At 34.4% G+C, this 20,681-nt stretch overlaps 1 protein-coding gene across 1 annotated transcript; it reads right to left on the reverse strand.

Moving 5' to 3' along the window:
• Positions 5,775-16,821, reverse strand: LOC107604902 (uncharacterized protein sll0005). Its single transcript, XM_016306616.2, has 13 exons — positions 16,386-16,821; positions 15,802-15,951; positions 15,280-15,450; positions 14,790-14,933; positions 13,986-14,091; positions 13,715-13,863; positions 13,361-13,486; positions 11,984-12,127; positions 11,610-11,697; positions 10,478-10,851; positions 9,823-10,146; positions 7,621-7,851; positions 5,775-6,284 (listed from the first exon to the last, which is right to left on the reverse strand). The coding sequence occupies exons 1-13, from the start codon at positions 16,668-16,670 to the stop codon at positions 6,150-6,152; spliced, it is 2,427 nt and encodes an 808-aa protein (XP_016162102.1). The 5' UTR covers positions 16,671-16,821; the 3' UTR covers positions 5,775-6,149.

Raw genomic sequence — 20,681 nt, forward strand, 5'->3', positions numbered from 1 at the left:
GGGAAGTCGGGACATATCTCTCGAGATTGTCCATATAGGAAAAATCATGGAAAAGGCCGATCTCAACAAGGTTGAGGAAATAGTGAGATGGGTAAGTATGATTAAATTCTAACTGCTTGACATAATATTAGAGTATGGTAGTCATTTGTGACATTAAATGGTAGGATGAATGATGTGAATTTGGTTGAATTTGAGGATATTTCCAAATGGTGACTTAGTCAAGTTTTATTTCCTTCTGTGAACCAAATTTTGAGGGCAAAATTTTAAATACGGTGGGTAGGATGTAAAAACCCGGTCAAGCTGTAGTTAATTAAATATAAATTAAATATAAGCGAATATTGTTAGAAAATTTAGCAATAGAAATTTGATAATTTAAATATGAAATTTGGACTCAGTGGATTTTTCTAAGTCAGAAAACATAGTTTTTTGCGTAAAAACGCGCAATAAAAATTTGACCGGTAGTACCGGCTGAGATCTGTTCGGTACTGCAGCTGAGAAAATTAAATTGAAGTGAATAAGGTCAAGAATTGAGAATTTATAATTTGGAAAGATAGAAATATTTAAAATACGGTTTAAAACGCCAATCTTAGAGATTTTGGTCCAAAATTGGACCAACGGGTTAAACCGAGTGAACCGGGCCCAAATGGACCCAAGCCCACACTATATAAGAACTCATTTCAGCACAAAACAAACCATTATCCCCAATTTTGAGAGAGATGTTCGGTAGTGAAGAGAGAAGAGAGTGGAGAAATGAAACCCTAGGCACCACCAACTTTAAATCACCATAACTTTCTCTACGGAGCTCTGATTGACGAGCCGTTTTTGGCCACGCGTCGCTCTTCTCCTCCTCTTCAATTATATTTAGGTATTGTGGTGAGTTTCTTAATGATATCTACCCAGTTTCGTTTTTCCTCCTGTATTTTGAATTTGGTTTGGGTTTTGAGGAAATCTTGTGGTTTTGGTTGTTTAGGAGTGCTATAGTGTGAGCCATTGGTGAAATCCATCAATCAATTTTGTGGGTTAAGGTAAGAAACCCTCTAATCCTTGTAATTTATGATATTTAGTGAGCCCTAAGTTGATGTATGTATGTAATGTGTATATTATAGTATTGGGTACACTTTTGGAACTTGAATCTTGCTTGTGAAAGTTTTTGGTGGATCTTGGAGATGAGTTTTAGTGGAAACTCCCAAGTGAGAGCTTAAATTTGATTTCCAAGAGGTACGGTTTAAGTTTCATTTAAGTACTGTGTGATGTGATGAGGATTCCTAGGTTAAATGCCCTTAGGATTATGTTTGAATCATGTATTTGGATGAGTTTGATAAGCGTAGATGATATGTTGTGGTATTTGAAGGCTTGGATGATGTTAGTGTAATAGTGCATAATTTGTATGTTGTTGGAGTTAATGTTGGATAGTGAATTGTGTGGATTGTGAGTTATACATGTATGTTTATATATATATATATATTGATTGATGAATTTTGGGCTGGAGGCCGTGAATTTTGGGCCAGAGGCCGGAAGAGGTAAGAAAGGTGAGTTGATGTGTGTATTGTGTGATGTCATATGAGATTGAATGGATATTGAATATTGAATGTGTAAATAAATGGAAGGGTTGTTGAATATTGAGGATTTAGGAATTTAGCAGTGGAATGTGATGAAATTGGGTTGGATTATGTAGATGAGATCGGTTTGAAACTTGGTTGAGTGTAAATTGGTGAATTTGATTGGTTTGGGGTTAGTTTGATAGATGAAAAATGAATTTGGCTTGTGAACCTTGGAAAAATTGGTGATTTCTGTTTTTAGGTAAAAATTCATTTTTGACCAACTTCGACAGTCCGTAACTCAATCCTCAGAGTTGGAAATTCTTCAAAACTAGATTTTTATGAAAGTTCATTCAACGATCTTTCCAATGGTTCAAGAATGGTTGAAAAAAAAAATTTTGTGGAAAAAGTTATGAAGCTTTGAAAATTGGGGTCAAAAACAGGTTTTTAATACTTAGCAACTTTTTACCCTTTCTGCAAGACTCGGGTACGCGAGGGTGCCACGCGACGCGAGCATTGGGATCTGTCACATGGCCTCGTGCACGCGGAAGGAGGCATGCGTACGCGAGAGTGCCGAAATTGAAGCCTCGCGTACACGACCAAATCTCGCATACGTGACACCCGCAATTTTCATTGCTTGCATACGCGAGCTACCTGCATGTGTACGCGAGATTCATAGATTTTTGAAAAGTGTATTTTTAAGTATTTTAACCATTCTTTTAGCCTCCCAAACTTTTATAAATGTTGACAAGATTATAGAGCCGGTAAAATTAAGTATAGAGGAGCTAAGAACAAGACCTAAAGAGTGAATTAATGAATCGAAGTGAAAGGGAACTAAGTGTGGCTTGAACTTATGATGAACGCACTAAGTGTGGATTGAAATTATGTCGAGAATGGCATAAGTAGAGGTTCTGATGAGATGAGGTTTCAGAAGTGTGACGGGCACTATATCCCGGGATAAATAGATGAGTCGTGGTTGAGAATTTTCCCTAATTATTGTGGTTATAAATAAAGAGATAAAGTTTAAAGCCTGTGAGGTGTACAGTGCACTCACCCTGCGAGACGAGTAATGAGTTTAAGAACAGATACAAGTTTAAAGCCTGCGAGGTGTACAGAGCACTTGACTCTGCGAGGTGTACGGAGCACTTAACTTTGCGAGGTGTGTAGGGCACTCAACCCTACAAGACTTTCCCTCTGGCTGCGAGGTGTACATGACACTCACCCTGCAAGATATACAGAGTATTAATTTTGCGAGGTATACAGGGCACTCACCCTGCGAGGCTATGCTATATATAGCGAGTAGACAACAGAGAGGACTATGTCCGAGTTAGCTACCGGACATGTCGGGTTAGCTATGTAACCGACAGATGATATCATCGGCCATAGGGTAAGCATTCATCATTTGTATATGTTTGATTTGTTTAGGTTTGCTTGTTTGTACTTGGTTTGCCTAATTGAATATGACATACTATGTGCTTATATGCTATTTGCCTTACTTGAATCTACTTGTGTTTTACTTGTCTGCATTTCTTGTGTTTGTACAACTGAGATGTCCCTTATGCTGGTGTCAGTTGACGCTGAGGGATGTTCTTGATAAGATGAGTTGATGATATAATTGAATAATGATAATGGCTATTAAATGAGATAATTTAAGCTCCCTAGGTAGACGCAGTGAAGTGATTTCACTTGCTCTAGGTAGAGAATGAGACTATTAGTATTGAGGTATCAAGTTCGAATTACTGGTTATAGTTTGTTCTGAATTGAGTGTTAAGAGGTTTGGAAAGATGGGGAATTGGCTAGACTTGGTATCCCTTAGAATAGTTACCTAATTCGTGGATTAGTGAGAAACTAGGGTGAGTAATTGATGAAAGGAAGTTTAGGATGCTTAGTGAGTTTTTATTATAGCGCATTGTATTTATTTGGCACTTTTACCATACTGGGAACCCATGGATCGGGGGGTCTCATTCCGTATATATATATCTTGTTTTTCAGATGCAAGTCCAGATGCTCAGCAGTGAGCTGTGGTTCATCTGAGAGATGGCGAAGACCTTTGTATTCTCTGCTTTACATTTTGCTTAGAATCTCTCCCCTTTTATTTTAAAAAACTTATATTTTATACTTGGTACTTGCCTATAGAGGCCTTATATATATTTTGGGAGAGATAGGACTTAATGTTGTCAAACTGTTTTTATTTTGTAACCTAGTCGGCCTAAACTTCACGGGTCGCGACTAGAGACTATTTATTTATATCATATATATCTATATTTTGTTTTATCTTATTCTTTCCTACGGCTTTATCTGTATAACGTTTTTGACTTCACGATTTATCTTCTTTTGTCGATACGTGAGTGATACGACTATGCGATTTTATTTTCACTATTTTCAGGCTTCTCGATTTATACTTCCCTTCAATTCTATATTTATGTATGTATTATAATCCACCTGAGAGTTGTACTACCATAATATCATTGACTTATGACTCGAGTATAAGGATTCGAATATTAGGGTGTTATATCTCAACTGTCTAGAATCCAGGCATCTTTGGATAAATTTGACCTTGATATTGAGGTGTTGAGAACAATACCTGATGGGGTGCTGATCTCTATAACGGCATTTAATGAAATCTCTTGAATATTCGGATTATTCCACAAACTAAGGAGTTGTTGGTTCTGTGTAGGAGAAAGTTGTGTGGCTGAATTGATATTTTGATCTTGACTCTGAGGTGTTGAAACATGATGTACAAAAGGTTTCACTCCTCTTCCTTTGCCATAGTTTGGTGGAAATCCAAATGTCCATAGAGTCCACAATGAAAGCAAAAAGGCTTATCTTTTCGCATTAAACCTCTGCCTCTGCCTTGAGTCTGAAGAGATTGTGGGTATCTGGCAAAGAAAGCTACCTGGTTTTGAGAGGAGGAAGCTCCAATAGCTCGATGCTTTTCTTCTTGTGATGTTAATTGCGTAGAGGATCCATGAGAAGGATCTGGCCACGGATTTGAGAGTAGGATTCATCTAAAACCTATCAAGAAACAGTGCGCATACTCAGCTCGGAGGAACTCTTCCAATGCATGAGCATCTTCACAATTACACTGTACTGGTCGATATGAGTTCAGTTCTTCCCAAAGAACTTTAATCTTGGTAAAGTACCGAGAAATTGATAGAGCTTCTTGGTGAAGATTCATTAATTCGCGCTTCAACTCGAACACACGCAGGTCATTACCATGTTGAATTCATTCTTTGAGGAAGTCATTACCCTGTTGAAATCATCCTTTGAGGTCATTCCACAGTTCTTGAGCAGAATCCGTGTAACCTAGAGATGTTGCAATCTCTTTTTTGGAAACCGAATTAAGAATCCACGTACTTATCACATCGTTGACACATTGGCAATTCTCAAATTTCTCTAGCTCAATGTCCGAATCTGGTTCGGAATCGAACCGGTGATGAATCCAAGTTTTCACTTGGCATTGAGAGCCTTTCACATTACATAACTCCATGAATGGTAATTGTTTTCAGCGAGTTGCTGAGTGACGAGTATCAAACCAGGTTAATTAGATGAAAAAAGGAAAAACAGATTTGGAATCGTGAAAAAGAAAGATGAAGTAACTGAATTCGCTATGAATCTTTGAAGAATGAAAGCAATTCTAGACAGCTTCTCAGAACTCGTGATTAGAACTGCATGCTTCTAACGAGAACAAAAGTGAAGAAGCAAACGCGTTCTCATCAAGTGAAGAGATAGAATTATCGCAGCAAGAAGAATGATGGAGCACCAGGATAAAAATCGAAAAATAATTGTGAAGGAGATGAAGATGAGAAAAATCGTGAAAGGTTAAATCTACAATCAAATGAACTCGATTTGATTACTCCTTTAGAAATTAACTCAATAATCTAAACAACTTAATATTAATATTAGACGATTCCATCCCAGCTTCTGATATAAGTTCACTAGGAATTTTACCATAATTGGGATCAATCATGCATTAATATACACCAAAATCAATTACTAATATAAAATATACAATAAAATATAAATACATATTTAAAATAAATGTAATTACAGATATACTTATACACAAATACATGACAACTAATTTTGATATATACTTAGCATTTTTGAATTTGGATATTATTTAGCAGCTCCAAAATTATTAATGCATTTAAATAAATTCAACTGCAATACGATATTAGATTTACAAGTCTAAAAGTGATTGAAAAGCTAATTTATCATCGACACCTGTGCAGCTAGAGATGAAACACTTTCCACTAATGAAGGAGTACAATATGATACAGAATAGAAGATACAAACGAATAATTACAGATAGATAGTACCCTTTCAAATTTGATTCTAATTGTGGGTACTTCGATACAGAGTAATAAATCTTGCATCATATCATTCTATGATTTCTATCATGAGAACTATGTGGGATGCTTCCCCTATCTATATATTAAAAATGATTCAGTATAGAAGATTTGGTGAGTGTCTTACAAATAGCTTTCAGCAACCAAGAGCAAGAGATATATGAAATATTGGGTTACTTATACACACGTATAGTTGTTTGTACATTCTGTCATAATATACACAATTGTGGGGCCTTAAGGTGAGGTTGATAGAGTTCTCTTACAAAAAGGAATCACGTATCACTCGTGCTAATACCCGAGAAGATAATCTGCTAACAATTTCAGGAAGCACTTTAGCCGAGATGCCGGGCAACACAGGGAGCAGGTCTTGGATAATCTGAGGGACATTGAGTACCTGTTGCCATTCCCCCAAAACAACAAAGACAATGAATAATTAAATTGATTGTGTTAGACACCAAAAGAGAAAAAAAATTGTTTCATTTAACTTTTTGAGAATTGATTTTGAAGTAAAGTGATTTATATTTAACAAGAGTAAACTATCAAAATGGTAGCCGAAAGTTTACTACACTGACAAAAATAACCCCAAAAGATGCTAATGATAAGTTCTCGGGACAAAAACCTAGAAATTCAATATATATTCTAAAAAACGACTTTAGAGATCAGATTTTGATGTAATGTTTTGCAGATATTATTAGAAAAATAAAATCTTTTCATCCTTAAAATTTGGTAATTTTATGTGTTAAGTGAATTTTTTAAAAAAAAGTTCATTGTGAATGACCTTCTTTGAAAAATAAAAACAAAAATCTAAAGATCGAATTTTTTCGCTTCGAATTTTTTGTGCACCTTCTACATATTTATTCAAAATGTTGCCACAAAAATTTGGATCAAATGGATAAATCATTTGCCAAATAATGGAAGTTTTTTTTATCACTTATAAAAAATATCATATTTATTGGTTATTTTTGTCGCATTTTCAAATCATTCAGAGGCTATTTTGTCAATAACATCTTTCAGGAACTTTTTTGTCAGTGTCCGAATCTTTTAAGTACCGAATTGGTAACTAAATCTATTTGATAATTTTCTTTTTTAAATATATTGACACCCATAATCAATAACTAAATTGGAAAAGTGAAAAATTGTGTCATATAATTGATTTGGACCCATAATCAATTATGAAGTCTTGGTTAGGGGTAAAACCAATCATCTAAAAAACTACATAATTGATTTAGATTTTGATTCATCATAATGGAATATGGGCGCATTCAATTGGTAATCCATGCTTTGGACCATTTTTAGTTGAGGGAAAAATCAATGCTATCTATAAACAAAAAATCAACCATCAATCAGCCATCCACCCACCCGTATAGGAATACATAAGAAATACGAAGTGACTACATATTCATAATCAACATATGAATAAAAAGTATAAAAGTATAATGGTTGCTGATTAGTGTTCATAAAAAGTTTGATTATGCTATTATGAAAGAAGTTTGAATATTCAGCTACAAAAAAGTTGATTTTTCCGGTGAGAAGTTTGATTATTTTGGTCAAAATCACTGTTAGAAAAATGTGAATGAGACCCTAAATATACACAAATACGTAATGACTTATTTGGTGGCTGATTTATAGTGTTGATAACATTTTTGAAAAACAATATACTTGTCTATTAAGAGAGAAAAAAAAAAAGGCACACAACAAAGTTCTCGATAGTGAAATTCGTTATTCATTACCTGACCAGACGTCCTTGATAGTGAGCTTCCAGCAGTCAAGAACTCCACCACTTTCTGGACATTATTCAGTATGACTTCATCCTCTTCGGTTATGGTGGGTATAAGTGCTGTCGTCTTAAAGGGTCCAATGGTAGGTACCATACTGAAAACCGGGGCCGCATTCTGAAATCCGAGTGGGGATATTATTCTTACGAGTTGTTCTCTTGTAAGTGCATCAATGCCTTTGACAATCTGCATTCACAGGCAATAACGTGGATCACCAAATGCACAGAAGTCAGAAAGTAGCACTGATTCAAACTACCCATAAATATGACAAATTTCACAAAATATAGAAAATAGTTCATCATGGCACTGACAAACAATATGCAATGAATCATCTAAAAAACAGTATGATATGAAAAATAAATGTAAATGAGATGAAAACACTATATAAGCCTTTTGGACAACAAGAAGCCTCTTTTAGTTCAGGGTAAGAGGAATTGATGATCCAAGTTGGCTACTTGACTCCTATCAAGTATTTATTATGTATAAGGGATGTTATTCAACACTAGCCACTGCCGAGCAAAAATCAATCACCTGGATGCATTGCAGCCAATGAACCAGAATAGTTACAGAAAAGGGTCTAACAATGACAAATCAAATTGAGCAGGAGGAGAGGAACATCAATAAAACAATATTTCAAGCATAATAAAAAAATAAAGTCATAACTAATTATTTTTATTTCATTTTCAAGTTCAGCTATTTGCAGAGTTTCAGGTCAACTATTTAAACATTTGTTGATTTCCTCTTATCTGAAGAATTTAATGTGAGAAATTATGAAATTGATGATAGGTTGGTTACATAAAGCTTAAGTATCATTTGCTTACTTTAGTACTACTTTGATTTCTTCTTTCATATAATTTTCATATGTATATCAAATTTACTCAACAAATAGAACATGCAATATTAGAATTTAGACCTTTGATATGAACTAATATCTTCTATATAATTGAAGAAATTAATGTGAGAAATTATAAAATTGATGATAGGTTAGTTGCATAAATGCTTTTTACTATGATATTCTAAATGTGATTATATAGATAGATTCTGTTCTCTATGTTGCAACAAACTAAGTTTAGTGTTGACATGGCAAATTCATAGAAAATGTAAAATCTTTGGTATCATTAGCTTCTTAAACACTACTTTGGTCTCTCCTTTTATATATTATAATAGATAGTTACGACTACATGAGATTACATCACGGGATTAAGAGCCCTGCTAATGTTTCATTAAACATAAATTTGTCATCATCAATTAAAATGCTAATTAGATTTAACTAAGCAAGCATAAGCTTTGCACAATCAAATTATATATTTTGAAATATTTACAGATTCAATGCATTCAAGTGTTGACATTTTGTCCTGTTTAATGTGAGATGAGAGAAACGGGGATTCAATACATAATCACAGGATATACACAATTAACTACCATATCATAACGGATCCTATAAGGATATAATATCATAACTCATTTATTCACACATATTCTAACATGCCCCTTTTTCCAAGTAACTATCCATGTAATTGGTATTTTATTTTTCTTTTTTATTAAATTTTGGATAGAAACTGTATCTATTTAAACAACAGAGGTTCGTTCCCCTGATGAAAATTATAATGAGGCAACTGGGCACCAGATGGACCCTTGTCATTACTAATCTAAAACTTGTAACATACTGAAAGACCACAAGAGGCTTGGCAAGACATTGATATACGACGGGTTAGCTGAACTTGCTAAAAGTCAACGAGCCTATTAATCTAGTTTCATTTGTTTTGAATTCATTTATCAAATGGCCTAAGGAATCATATGTTTGGAAATAATTATTTCTTCCCCAGGAGAAATATTTTTTAAGCATAGAGAAATAACATGAAACCTATCCGCAAAATCGTCGGATGATTTCTACCATTTAGCTCCCTTGATTTCCGCCAGTTATACAAAGATATGCAACAACTTAATACATCCAATACTATTAATTTCAAGTAATTTGTATATCACGCCATTTAGCGTACTTGTTTAATAAACATGGTCGAGAGATATTTGGTACTCGGCTCTAAAATGCAAAGAATAATTAAATCAATTTGCATCTTAAAAAGTCATTTGAAGTTATAAGAAGTTATAAGATAGAAGTTATAACAAAAGCTTCTTAAATACTTATAGAGAGAGTACCTCATCCAGAAGAAATTCTCGGAAAAAGTTTCCCCTATCAGACAGCAAAAAGGCCAAAGCTGCCCTTGTTTGCAGTGGCTGCTGTGATTGAGGAATTGCAGACTGGAAACCGGGCAAGAGAAACTGTGATTGACTAGTAAGCACCCCAAGTTCAGCCATTTCCCCATTCAGACTCTCTCCACCTCCACTTTTGGCAGCAGTAATAAAATTCTCAAAGGCTTGCATGACATCAATAAATCTTTCAGCATCAAAAACTCCAGATTTACCATATATAGTGTAACGTAAAGCATTCCTTAGCCGAGGGGATTCATCCGTAAGGAGCCTCTATCAATGAAACGATGGACATTAGTATAGATTAATCAGAAGAATCTAGTGTAGCAGTAGGACAAGCTAAGTCACCAGTAACAGAAAATCCTATTGGTTTAGCATTCAAAGCTATGAACTAAACTGTCAAATTCCAATTTTGTTTCAGTAAATAACTTCCATGCATGATGGGTGTAACGAAATCAAATTCGATGAATTCCATAAAATTAACATAATCATTCCTTCAATGTGCTCCACTCGAAATTTGTGCGTGCTCTAGAACTAGGACACATGCAAATGGAAAAGATATCCACCCTTTATTTCAAAACAGTCACTAAGCAGAAGATTATACCTGAGCAATATAAGGGTAGGCCTCATCAACAATGGCAAAATCCGAATTTCCTACTAAGGCAATCCCCTCTAGCACCCCAATAGCCCTAATTATCAGGGCAAAGTATGGGGGTATCCTAAATGGATAATCAAAGGTAATCTGAGCCAAATCTGATGCAAGCTCTTGAAAATTGATGTTCTTTGCTCCTCCACCTTCTAAGGCCTGATCGAAGACCTTGGCTAAAACTGGCAAGATTGGCTCTAAATTGACGCCATCAGGAATGAAACCGAGTTTAACAAAGTCTTTAACTATAGCTGGGTAATCCCGATGGATGAGATGAGAAATTGCTTCAATCATTCCATACTTTTGATCATCAGTCAATTTTGTAACAAGCCCTAGGTACAAGAAAATAATTTGATCATTTACCACAATGATTCACATATTGAAACATCTACTTGCATATATAAAGAGTAGCATGAAGGATTAAGGCAATATAATGAACCATGGAACAAGAGATACACATGTTTAAAAATTATTCCAATTACATCATAGCTATAATATTCAGGTGAGAAACCAAAAAAAGCTATGATTAAGAAAAGAAAGCTTCATTGCCACATTAGTGGCTCCACTTACCTCCCCACCCAAACATACCCTTAACAAGAACATCGACCACCCCCCTTTCTCCAAAAAAAAATAATATTAATATGTATGATACGGAAAAATACTATTCTCACTATTCCATCTTTAAATTCTCAAAATGATATTTTTCCATCTTGAATTAGTTACGTAAATCAAATGATAACATAGTGTCCTATAACATGGAGGTCTGAGGAGAATTGGTTCTGCAACAGTAATATGAGAAATATAACTCCATAATGAGCTTATCAAAGAGAATTAAGCATAAATATGTTTAGTTTATAAATAATTCATGACAAGACACAATGGCATTGTTTGATCCATGTACTCAATCTCTCCTAGTGTGGAACAAGGCCTTGTTGTTGCGGTGGTGGTTCTTAAAAGCAAAATTAGTTCACATTTTCAACATATATTTCATAAAGTAAAAGCCACACCTATGTCTATAATATTGGCATCGTCTGAGAAAAATAATCTACAACTATACAATATTCAGATACCCAAAAAAAAATATTCTTACCAAAGTCAAGTATAGCGAGCTTTCCATCTGGAGTGCGGATCAAATTTCCCGGGTGTGGATCAGCATGAAAAAATCCAGTATCAAGCAGCTGAAATAAAATAAAAATGAAGAGATAAATATGTAGTAATTACTTACATCAATGATTCCTAGAAGAACTCTTCTAATACTATACCACATACATTTTTATCATCATTTTATTATACAATCACATGTTCATTAATGCATAATTTTTACATTAAATATTTTATTCAGTAAAGGGTTCAGAGATAAAACAATATGATTGGAATTGACATCAAAAACAATAAAATAAAACATTCTATAATTCTTTTTAAACCAAAAAGATATAAAAAAAAAAAAAAAAAAAGTGAAACTACCTGCTTTAGATAACAGATGACTCCAACATTAACTAGCTCTCCAACATCGCTTTCCGTGCTTTGTGACAACTTCTCTCCGTCAATCCACTCTGTAGTAAGAACCCTCCTTGATGTATATTTACTGTAGGTTCTTGGTATCACAACCTGAAACTAGAACTATCAGAAGAAGTAGCCGAGATCTAGTGACCATTCATGTAAAAAGTATTCGGATAGAACTCCCACGTATGATAAAACCTTTGACAAGCATGTTATGAAGATAGGCACGTTTATTGTGTTTCTTCAAATTTATGAAACATTATACTGTAAATAAATATTGACGAAAACATTCTACATATAAACAATGTACCATAATATCTTAGTTATAAAAAATCTTGACTTAATGAACTAAAAATCTAACCTTACATTCTCAGTTTGATCACCCATTTGTTAGGCATATATGTATCCACTATCTAGGGCTTTGGTGATTAGGGTAGTGTTTTGGATTACATCCTCAAATAAAATCACATTATGAATTTATTATGATATATGATAAAACTCAGCCTTACTTTCTATCGTTAACTTTTATGCCACCACATAAAAGACAACTTCAATTCAGATGGCAGACTACACACAGAGAAAACAATAACAGACTAAAACTCCAAAAGAATCATGTACCCACTACAGCATTCCACCATGTATGCATGTATAGCTATATCCACATTTCATATCCATAGACAGTTCAAACATCTCTAGGAAAACATAGGAAATAATTAAATATTCTCCCCATCAAGCATACACATGAATGCTTTTCTTATAGCTATTTTATCATTTAGTTAATTGCACAGTGTCACTTGGAAATAAAAGCAAAACTCTGTAGTACATGCATTCATATTTTACTAGAATGGAAAGTTAAGATTTTAAATAACCTCCTTGTACTCTTTGGTCTCATTCTGGGAGACAACTTTAAGTTTCTTCCCTAGTGTAAGAAACTTACTAGAAACTTAGATGGCAGGAAGGGTTTCTTTTATTCAGTCTTCAAGTCATATTAATCTAATGCATTGTCTTCTATCTAAATATATTTATTCCCCTTGCTTTTGTTGTTTCAGTGGGTGTTACTTGGTCCTTGGGGACCTATAAAACTTCATTTGGTCTGCAGTGTGTTACATTCCGTGAGACAATCTTGTCTCATGAGCTAGGATAATTGTTGTATTAAAAAAGAATGGTTACCTCTCATTCAACCATCTGATTTACCCATATATCATACTTGAATCAAAACCAAACTTAGATTGTGGAAATACCAACCATGTTTTATATGCAATTCATTTTTCTTTAATATATAAAAAACAAGAGGAAAATATAGAGAGTGGGCGAAAATTAACTTTAAGTAATCATCCTTACCTGTGGTAGGTCTTTCCTCATCATTTCAGCAAAACGATTTCCATTTTCACCTTCATTCACATAGTCTAGCTCTTCAAAGAATCGAGCAGCCCACTCATCAACCAACCCAACAACGTCTATTGAGACCTATAATGTACAAAATAATAAAATAAAGGCTTAAATAAAATTTTTGTTCTCTATAAAATACCCGTGTTTTGGTTTTGGTCCTTATAAAAAAGTTTATTTTGGGTATGGAGGACATCTGTAATAAGCAATTAGCTTGCATTACCAACATCACTATTTAAATGTTCAAATTAATTCAATTTCAATTGACAAATACAACTTCAAGTCTCTCCTCACAATAATTAAACTTACCTGTGGAAACTTTCGAAGAGCCAAACCTAGCTTCCTAATAATGAATAAATCAATTGTGACTGTCTCAAGAACAAAAGGTCTTTGTACTTTAACAGCCACCAAGTCCCCGTTTTCCTTCAGGCGGCCCTTATATACCTGTCCAAGAGAAGCTGCAAAGATTTAACAAAAGGATTAATACCTCCTGATAAATAAACTTAAAAAACTAGCAAAGAGAGACTATACTTTTTCTACAATGAAATTACTATAGCTAATTGGTTGTCTGGAGAGCTACCAGCAGCAATGGGAGATGTTGATAGTTCAGAATAGATATTTTGCCATGGTTGACCAAGCTCCTCCTCAATTAGAGCCATAGCTATATCATCTGGAAATGAAGGAACCTTGACATTTACAGAATTCCCCCACAACCCCATCAAAAAAGAAAACAAACCTTAGCAAAAGGAATAATTCAGTATTAGAAATCATAATGTCATGGTGTAACTGCTAATAATTTTCACTATTTACAATTTCAAAATTAATTCTTGTATGTTGGATCATGATTCTAATTTAGACAAAGAAAACGGCCCAGTAAACTGCTTATGAAAATAGAACATAAATATTAGATGCAACCAGCACAACTGTTTCATTTTTCTAAAATAAATAGGAAATATAATTTTGATTCCTATTTGTGATAATGTGAAACTTCTTTATTGTGAAATATAAGGAGCAACTAAGAAAAAATGAGTGTCACTTACAGGGACAGACCAAATTTATTTATTTATTTATTTTGAACCCAACACTAATTTTAATTTGGTCCCAACACTTTACAGTAGCTTCATGCCAAGCTGAAAACTTCAAAGCAGCACCACACAACAAGAATTACTAATAAACAATTGCGTGTACATGGACCACATTAAATTTTGCTTTTATATTGAACAAAATTGAAAAATGAACACTATGTATATGGAGAAAAAACATATATTAATCAATAAATCACACTTGTCTGCATATCAAATTATGAACTTTTCTCAGACTCACATAGAGATGGATTATGCAGAATGGTGAAATAAAGCAAAGGGAGCAAGAGCAACAAGCTTACTTTATCACAAAGTTTCTGCAGTTCTGTCATTGCTACAGGTGATAGTATATCAGGTCTAATGCTCAACGCTTGCCCAAGTTTTATGTACGCTGGACCCAAAGATGTAACAATTTCACGCAATTCAATTGCTCTAGCAACTTCGTTCTGGTTATAGAAAATTGGAAAGAGCAAAAATGAATAATCACAAATTCACAATGTAAACTCAAAAGTTGCATTGTAAAAAGTAGATAGGAATATATGGAAAGCGACACGTATACCCATACAGAGATACATGTTCAAGCCCTAGGTTCTACAGTACCAACTAGTAAACTACTTTTGTATGAAGTTAAAATAATTATAAAATAACTCATTCAGTCATTTCATAAAAGCAAACACTTCTTAGTTTTTATTATTTAAAAAACTAAACATAAAAAAAAATAAAAGAGAGTGGAATAAAACACTCTGGAATGAAGAGTAAGCTATGAAGCCTTTCTGGATATTAAGGAATTACCTCCTTAACCTTCTTCTTAATCACATCCGAAGCAATGCGCGAAAGGAAACCTCCAGCAACAGAAAGTAACTGCACAATGCGTGTAGCAACAGCACGTGGACGTTTTCCCCAATATGCAGAAATACTTGGGGGATCATACACTAAAGGCAAAAACTCACTACTTTCATCCACCTACACCAATATAGAATACAAAGTTCCAATTACAATCAAATCTGATACTCGTTTATAAAAAACAAAAGGCACACACTTTATCCAAAAAGGGAAAAACGGAAAAATTAAACACTAAAATGAAAATGAGCATAAAGGAATGACAGCCAACATAGAGATAAACTCCAAATATATCATAAAACAATTTTTAAAGCAAATACATATCACATATCAGCTAATGTATTAATGTTAATGCACCATAAGTCCATAACTGCTGTCAACTAGTAATCACAAACAAGTTCACTAAATTTTAAATAATAATAACAATAATAATAATAAAATTAAATACTATAAGATTCAGATAATTTTGAATACCTCAACAAGACGTAGCTCAACATCATCCGCAGCAAACAACGAGTCCTTCAGGTTCTGTCCACGAAGGCCTCTCATCAGAGTCGCTAACTGTTCGTCTTCTTCCATTTGTGCTCTCATTCGCTTTATCTCCTTTGAAACATCTCCAATTCTCTGCCATCCAACAAAACCCACACACTCAAAGTCGTTAACTCACGTGTTCCATCAACTCAACAAACAATCGAAATAAAAGACATGCAAAAAGAAAGATAACTGAATCATGCTTTCGTGTTTTTATTTCCTGCATTACTTCTCCTGGTTCATGATTTCATGGTTTTGTGAACTAAATAACAAAAACGAAAAAATTATTTCATTTTTAGTATTTTTCTACTTTCAGTATTTTGTTAAGGAAGAGATAAAACAGAAAACAGAATTTTAGTTTATTATTTTCACTATTTTCAAACTTTTTCCCCTAAAAAATCCTGATTTCAATCCAAAGTTCTTTATCTCACTATTTCTTTGACAAAATATTCAGAAAAAAAAAAAAACAGAAATGGAACATTAATAAAAACAAAAACGAAAATCAGGATCAGGATCAAAAGTGTCACCGTTGATCCGCCGTTGACGGTGCTGCCAGTCGGAGTAAACCTAGATGACGAACCATTGACTGCACTGCTCAGTGGGGGAGACCTGGACGACGAATCGTTGATGGTGGTTGATTGAGCGGTTATAGCCTGTTTAGCCTCCGCGGAGACGATGAAAACACGGTTGGAGTGGAGGCGAAGCGGACGGAGCTTACTGCTCCATGATGGCGAATGGTGGTGGTGTGAGAGTGAGCGACGGCGAGGGAAGGAATCGATTCGGCAGGAGACGAGCGTCGATGCGGCGTCCATGGCGGTCCGTCTCCCCTTGTGGAGAGAGACAGAGAGAGAGAGAGAGAGAGAGAGAAAATGTAGAGAATTTGGAGCAATGCGGGCCAAACTGGTGGTGGTGGTGGTGTTTGGCGAAGTTTGAAGTGATGTGTTGTAATTGTACCCTCTTAGTTAGTGACTTAGTGTACGAACCACTAACACTTTATGTGGATGTTGGAAAGAATACGAGAGGAAAGAGAACAAGAGGAAAGAAAATAAAAAAAAAAAGTTGAATTATTTGTGTGAATACTGGTGGTGGTGTTTGGCGAAGTTTGAAGTGATGTGTTGTAAACTTGTAACTGTAACTTGTTAGTTAGTGACTTAGTGTACGAACCACTAAGGAAGGAAAGAAAATGCAGACAAGGAGTGAAGGAAAAATAGAAATTGTACTAATTTTTTTCTTTTAAATTTAATTAAAGCCAATTTTTTTAGTCAATTAATTTTTTTAATTAGTTTTTAATTTTAAATTTCGTATCCTAAGTTTCTTAAATTTTTAAAAATTTAAAGATAAAAAATACGGGCTTGCTACACATACAAGCAAAAAGACCCTACAAGTTATACAAGTTTCCAGCCCACACTTCTTGCACGCGCGCAGCGACTCACTTTGAATGGAGAGTAAAATTCACGCGCTCCACTCAACAGTTGCGCTTCGCGGAAACCGCTCCTTGATGGCGCACTCTTCCACTTCTCCAAGCCATTCGAAGAATACACAAACCGTCCATTTTCGAGCAACATTACAAACTACAGAGATAGCAATCATCGCGAAGATTCGAACTCTCCATCAACACAACATAGAACTCTCCATCAACACAACATAGAACTCTCCACCAAGAATCTCCAGAAAAAACGAAGTTATAATACTCAAGGTACGTTACGTTACTATTTTACTTATCCTGTATATTTTTCACATTTCGAAATCGAAGAACTAGGTTTTACTGTTCTACGTTGTTGTAGGTTTTACTGTTCTTCTTGTTCTACGTCTCATTTTACAGTTTATAATGTTCTACTTGTTCTAGGTTTTACTGTTATTCTTGGTTCTAGGTATACTGTTCTTCTTAGTTGTTCTAGGTGTTACTGTTCTTGTTGTTCTAGTTCTTCTGGTAACTGATTTTTAGGGGTATATTGCGTAATTTGGTGGGTGTATATGGAGAATTTGTTGGGTGTATATGGCATAATTTGTTGGGTGTATATTTCTGAACTGATATACTGTAATATAGTTAACAGTTGCAACTGTTCTTATATTTGCTTGTCCATGGGTGTATATTGCTTGACCTTGTAATGTTACTTCACCTTGTATATTAATGCATGTTTAAATGATATCTGATTGATATATATTGGTGTATCTGACTCATATCTATGGGTGTAACTGACTCATATCTATGGGTGTATCTTACTGATATCTATGGGTGTATTTTTCATTTCAGAAAAAATGGCAGCGAGAAACCAAGCTGGAAAAAATGTAAGAACAAATATATATCTTAGATGAAATCAGTTTTATATAATAGAAATATATCTGACTATAATTTTGCTTTGTTTACAGCAAACCAAAGACCTTAAGTGTGCAACACATTTGTTAAGTGAGAAATTCAGAAACATGAGTGAGGAGAAGAAAACGATTGTTAGAGATTTGGGATTTGGTGGCCTGATGCACATCCCACCGCTAAGGGTGCATCACCAAATATTAAGGGAGTTGGCTAACTCCTTCAAATTAGAGGAAAACAGACTGGAAACCAGCTACGGTTCTTTTAAAGTAAGACCAAAAACAATAGGTGCTGCGCTTGGCATCAATGCATCAGGTAACTCACTAAAAATTATAGGTGTATATGACTATATTCAGGTGTATTTCAATTGATGCTTGGGTGTATTTGAACTGATTTTCATACTATGTTGTTTTCCTTTTTGTATGAGATCTATTTCCTCAAAAAGTTAATTATAAGGATCTTTCTGAAGATGATAAAGAAATTTTTAGAAGATTCCAGGGTAAGACCTTCAAAAATCTTACAGATGAGATGATGGATATTGGCATTGGTAATGAACAGGATCGCCTCATGTTCAAGAGAATTTTCATCCTCTATATACAGATGGCGTTCCTGTTACCAACGACAATAAATAAAATCTCACCTGTGCACCTGGCCCCAATTTTTGAGATGGACACAATAACAGAATGGAATTGGGGAGGACATGTTTTGAGTTTTATCATCAAGGGCATAACCGATTACAAGCTGAAAAAGAAAAAGGCAATTGATGGCTGCCTATTTGCCCTGATGATAATTTACTTTCATCTTTCAAAAAATAAAGACAAGAAGAAGGCAGAAAGACCTCCAAAATCCTAGATTGCCAACTGGAGTAAAGAGCAGTTGGTCGAAAGAATGAGGGCGGAAATAGAGAAAAATATGGTAAGTGAACATAATATGTTGGGTGTATTTTATTTACCTGAATGCTACTAACTAAAATTTTTAATGTTTCAGGGGATTGTAAAAATGGCGGAAACAAGAGAAAAATGAAAAAATAGAGAAAAAAGAAAAAAAAACAAGAAATAAAAAAAAAAAACAAAAAAGGAAGGCAAGTTCAACATCATCATCGGAGACAGAAACAACTGATAGTGATAATTCTACCTCTGAGTCTGAGACTCAAGAAGACTCAGAGGATTCACAAAAAAAACAACCCAGCAAAAAAGTCAAAAAGTAGGCAACATACTTGGGTGTATTTTCTTTATCAAGTTGGGTGTATTTTGTTAATTAAGTTGGGTGTATTTTGTGCATTCATTTGGGTGTATTTTATCCCTTTTAGTGTATTTTTAAATAATGATTGTTTGCCTTCCAGAATGGAGTCCAAAAAAAGAAAGAAGAATCAGGAGGATTTTGATTCAGAATCCGAATCAACTGATGAGTAATGTTCTGAAATTATTACTCATTTCCTTTGGGTTTATTATCAAGATTTCATGTATTAACAAAGTGTCTCTTATTAATTTATAGAAGCGAACAATCATCACCAGTGAATAAGCAAAAAACAAAGAAAAAGACACAGAAAACACCAAAAAAGTAAGCACTTCTTTGGATAGTATTTTGTGATAAAATTAATTTTTTATTTCTGATTCATACTTGTTTTTTCCACCCAGGACACAATTCAAAAAGAAAAAGGTCATTGTTGAGGATTCATCTCCTGAGCAAGCTCAATCCTATCATGGGTACAGTACTTTGTAAGCTATATTACTGTCTATCATCAAGATTATATTTGTTAACATGTTCTTTTATGAATGTACTGTCAGATCTGAAATAGGAAGTGAAGATCTAAATGAATTGTTAAGGGAAAACAATGAAAATTCTGCTGCATAGGGATATGTCTTGTTGGGGTGTATATTTCAGATTTTAGGGTGTTTTCTTTGCTAATAATTGTTTCTTATTTCGCAGGGAGAAGGAAGCTGACCTGCGATCGACGGAAGGTCACTATGTCTCATCTGAAACGTAAGAAGTTTTATTTGATAAAATCTTGTTATCATGATTTAACAGTATGGTATTTTGTGTGAATAACATGAACTCTATTATGTTTAGAATACCGGACGTAAACTTGGGAAGTGATGATCCTTCTTCTCAATGACACACAGAACAAAGTAGCGTAAACAAACCGGCAGAGAGCATGTAATTTCTCTTTCAAATAACTGTTCCTTTTGTCCTTTTATTACCTTCTACTTCTGATTCTGTATATATATTTTTTTAGAAAAAAAAGCCCTTTATTGTTTTATTCGAGAAAAAAAAGGCAGGAAAAAAAGCAAAAACTGCAAGTATGTAAGTTCTCAAAAAACAAAGCTTGTCTTTCTTTTGAATTATTCGGGTGTATTTTTGACTTTCTTAGGGTGTATTTTAGGTTGAGTCTGGTTGAAGAGTCAGCCAGTGAGCCGACTAATTCGAATATGATGGTTGTGAGAGAAGAGACACCGTCCGAAGGGCTTGCAATGTGAGTTTTTCAAGAATATTTCAACCTTATAACCTTTTT

The sequence above is a fragment of the Arachis ipaensis genome, chromosome B06 (assembly GCF_000816755.2).
Source record: "Arachis ipaensis cultivar K30076 chromosome B06, Araip1.1, whole genome shotgun sequence".
Classification (NCBI taxonomy): Eukaryota; Viridiplantae; Streptophyta; class Magnoliopsida; order Fabales; family Fabaceae; genus Arachis; species Arachis ipaensis.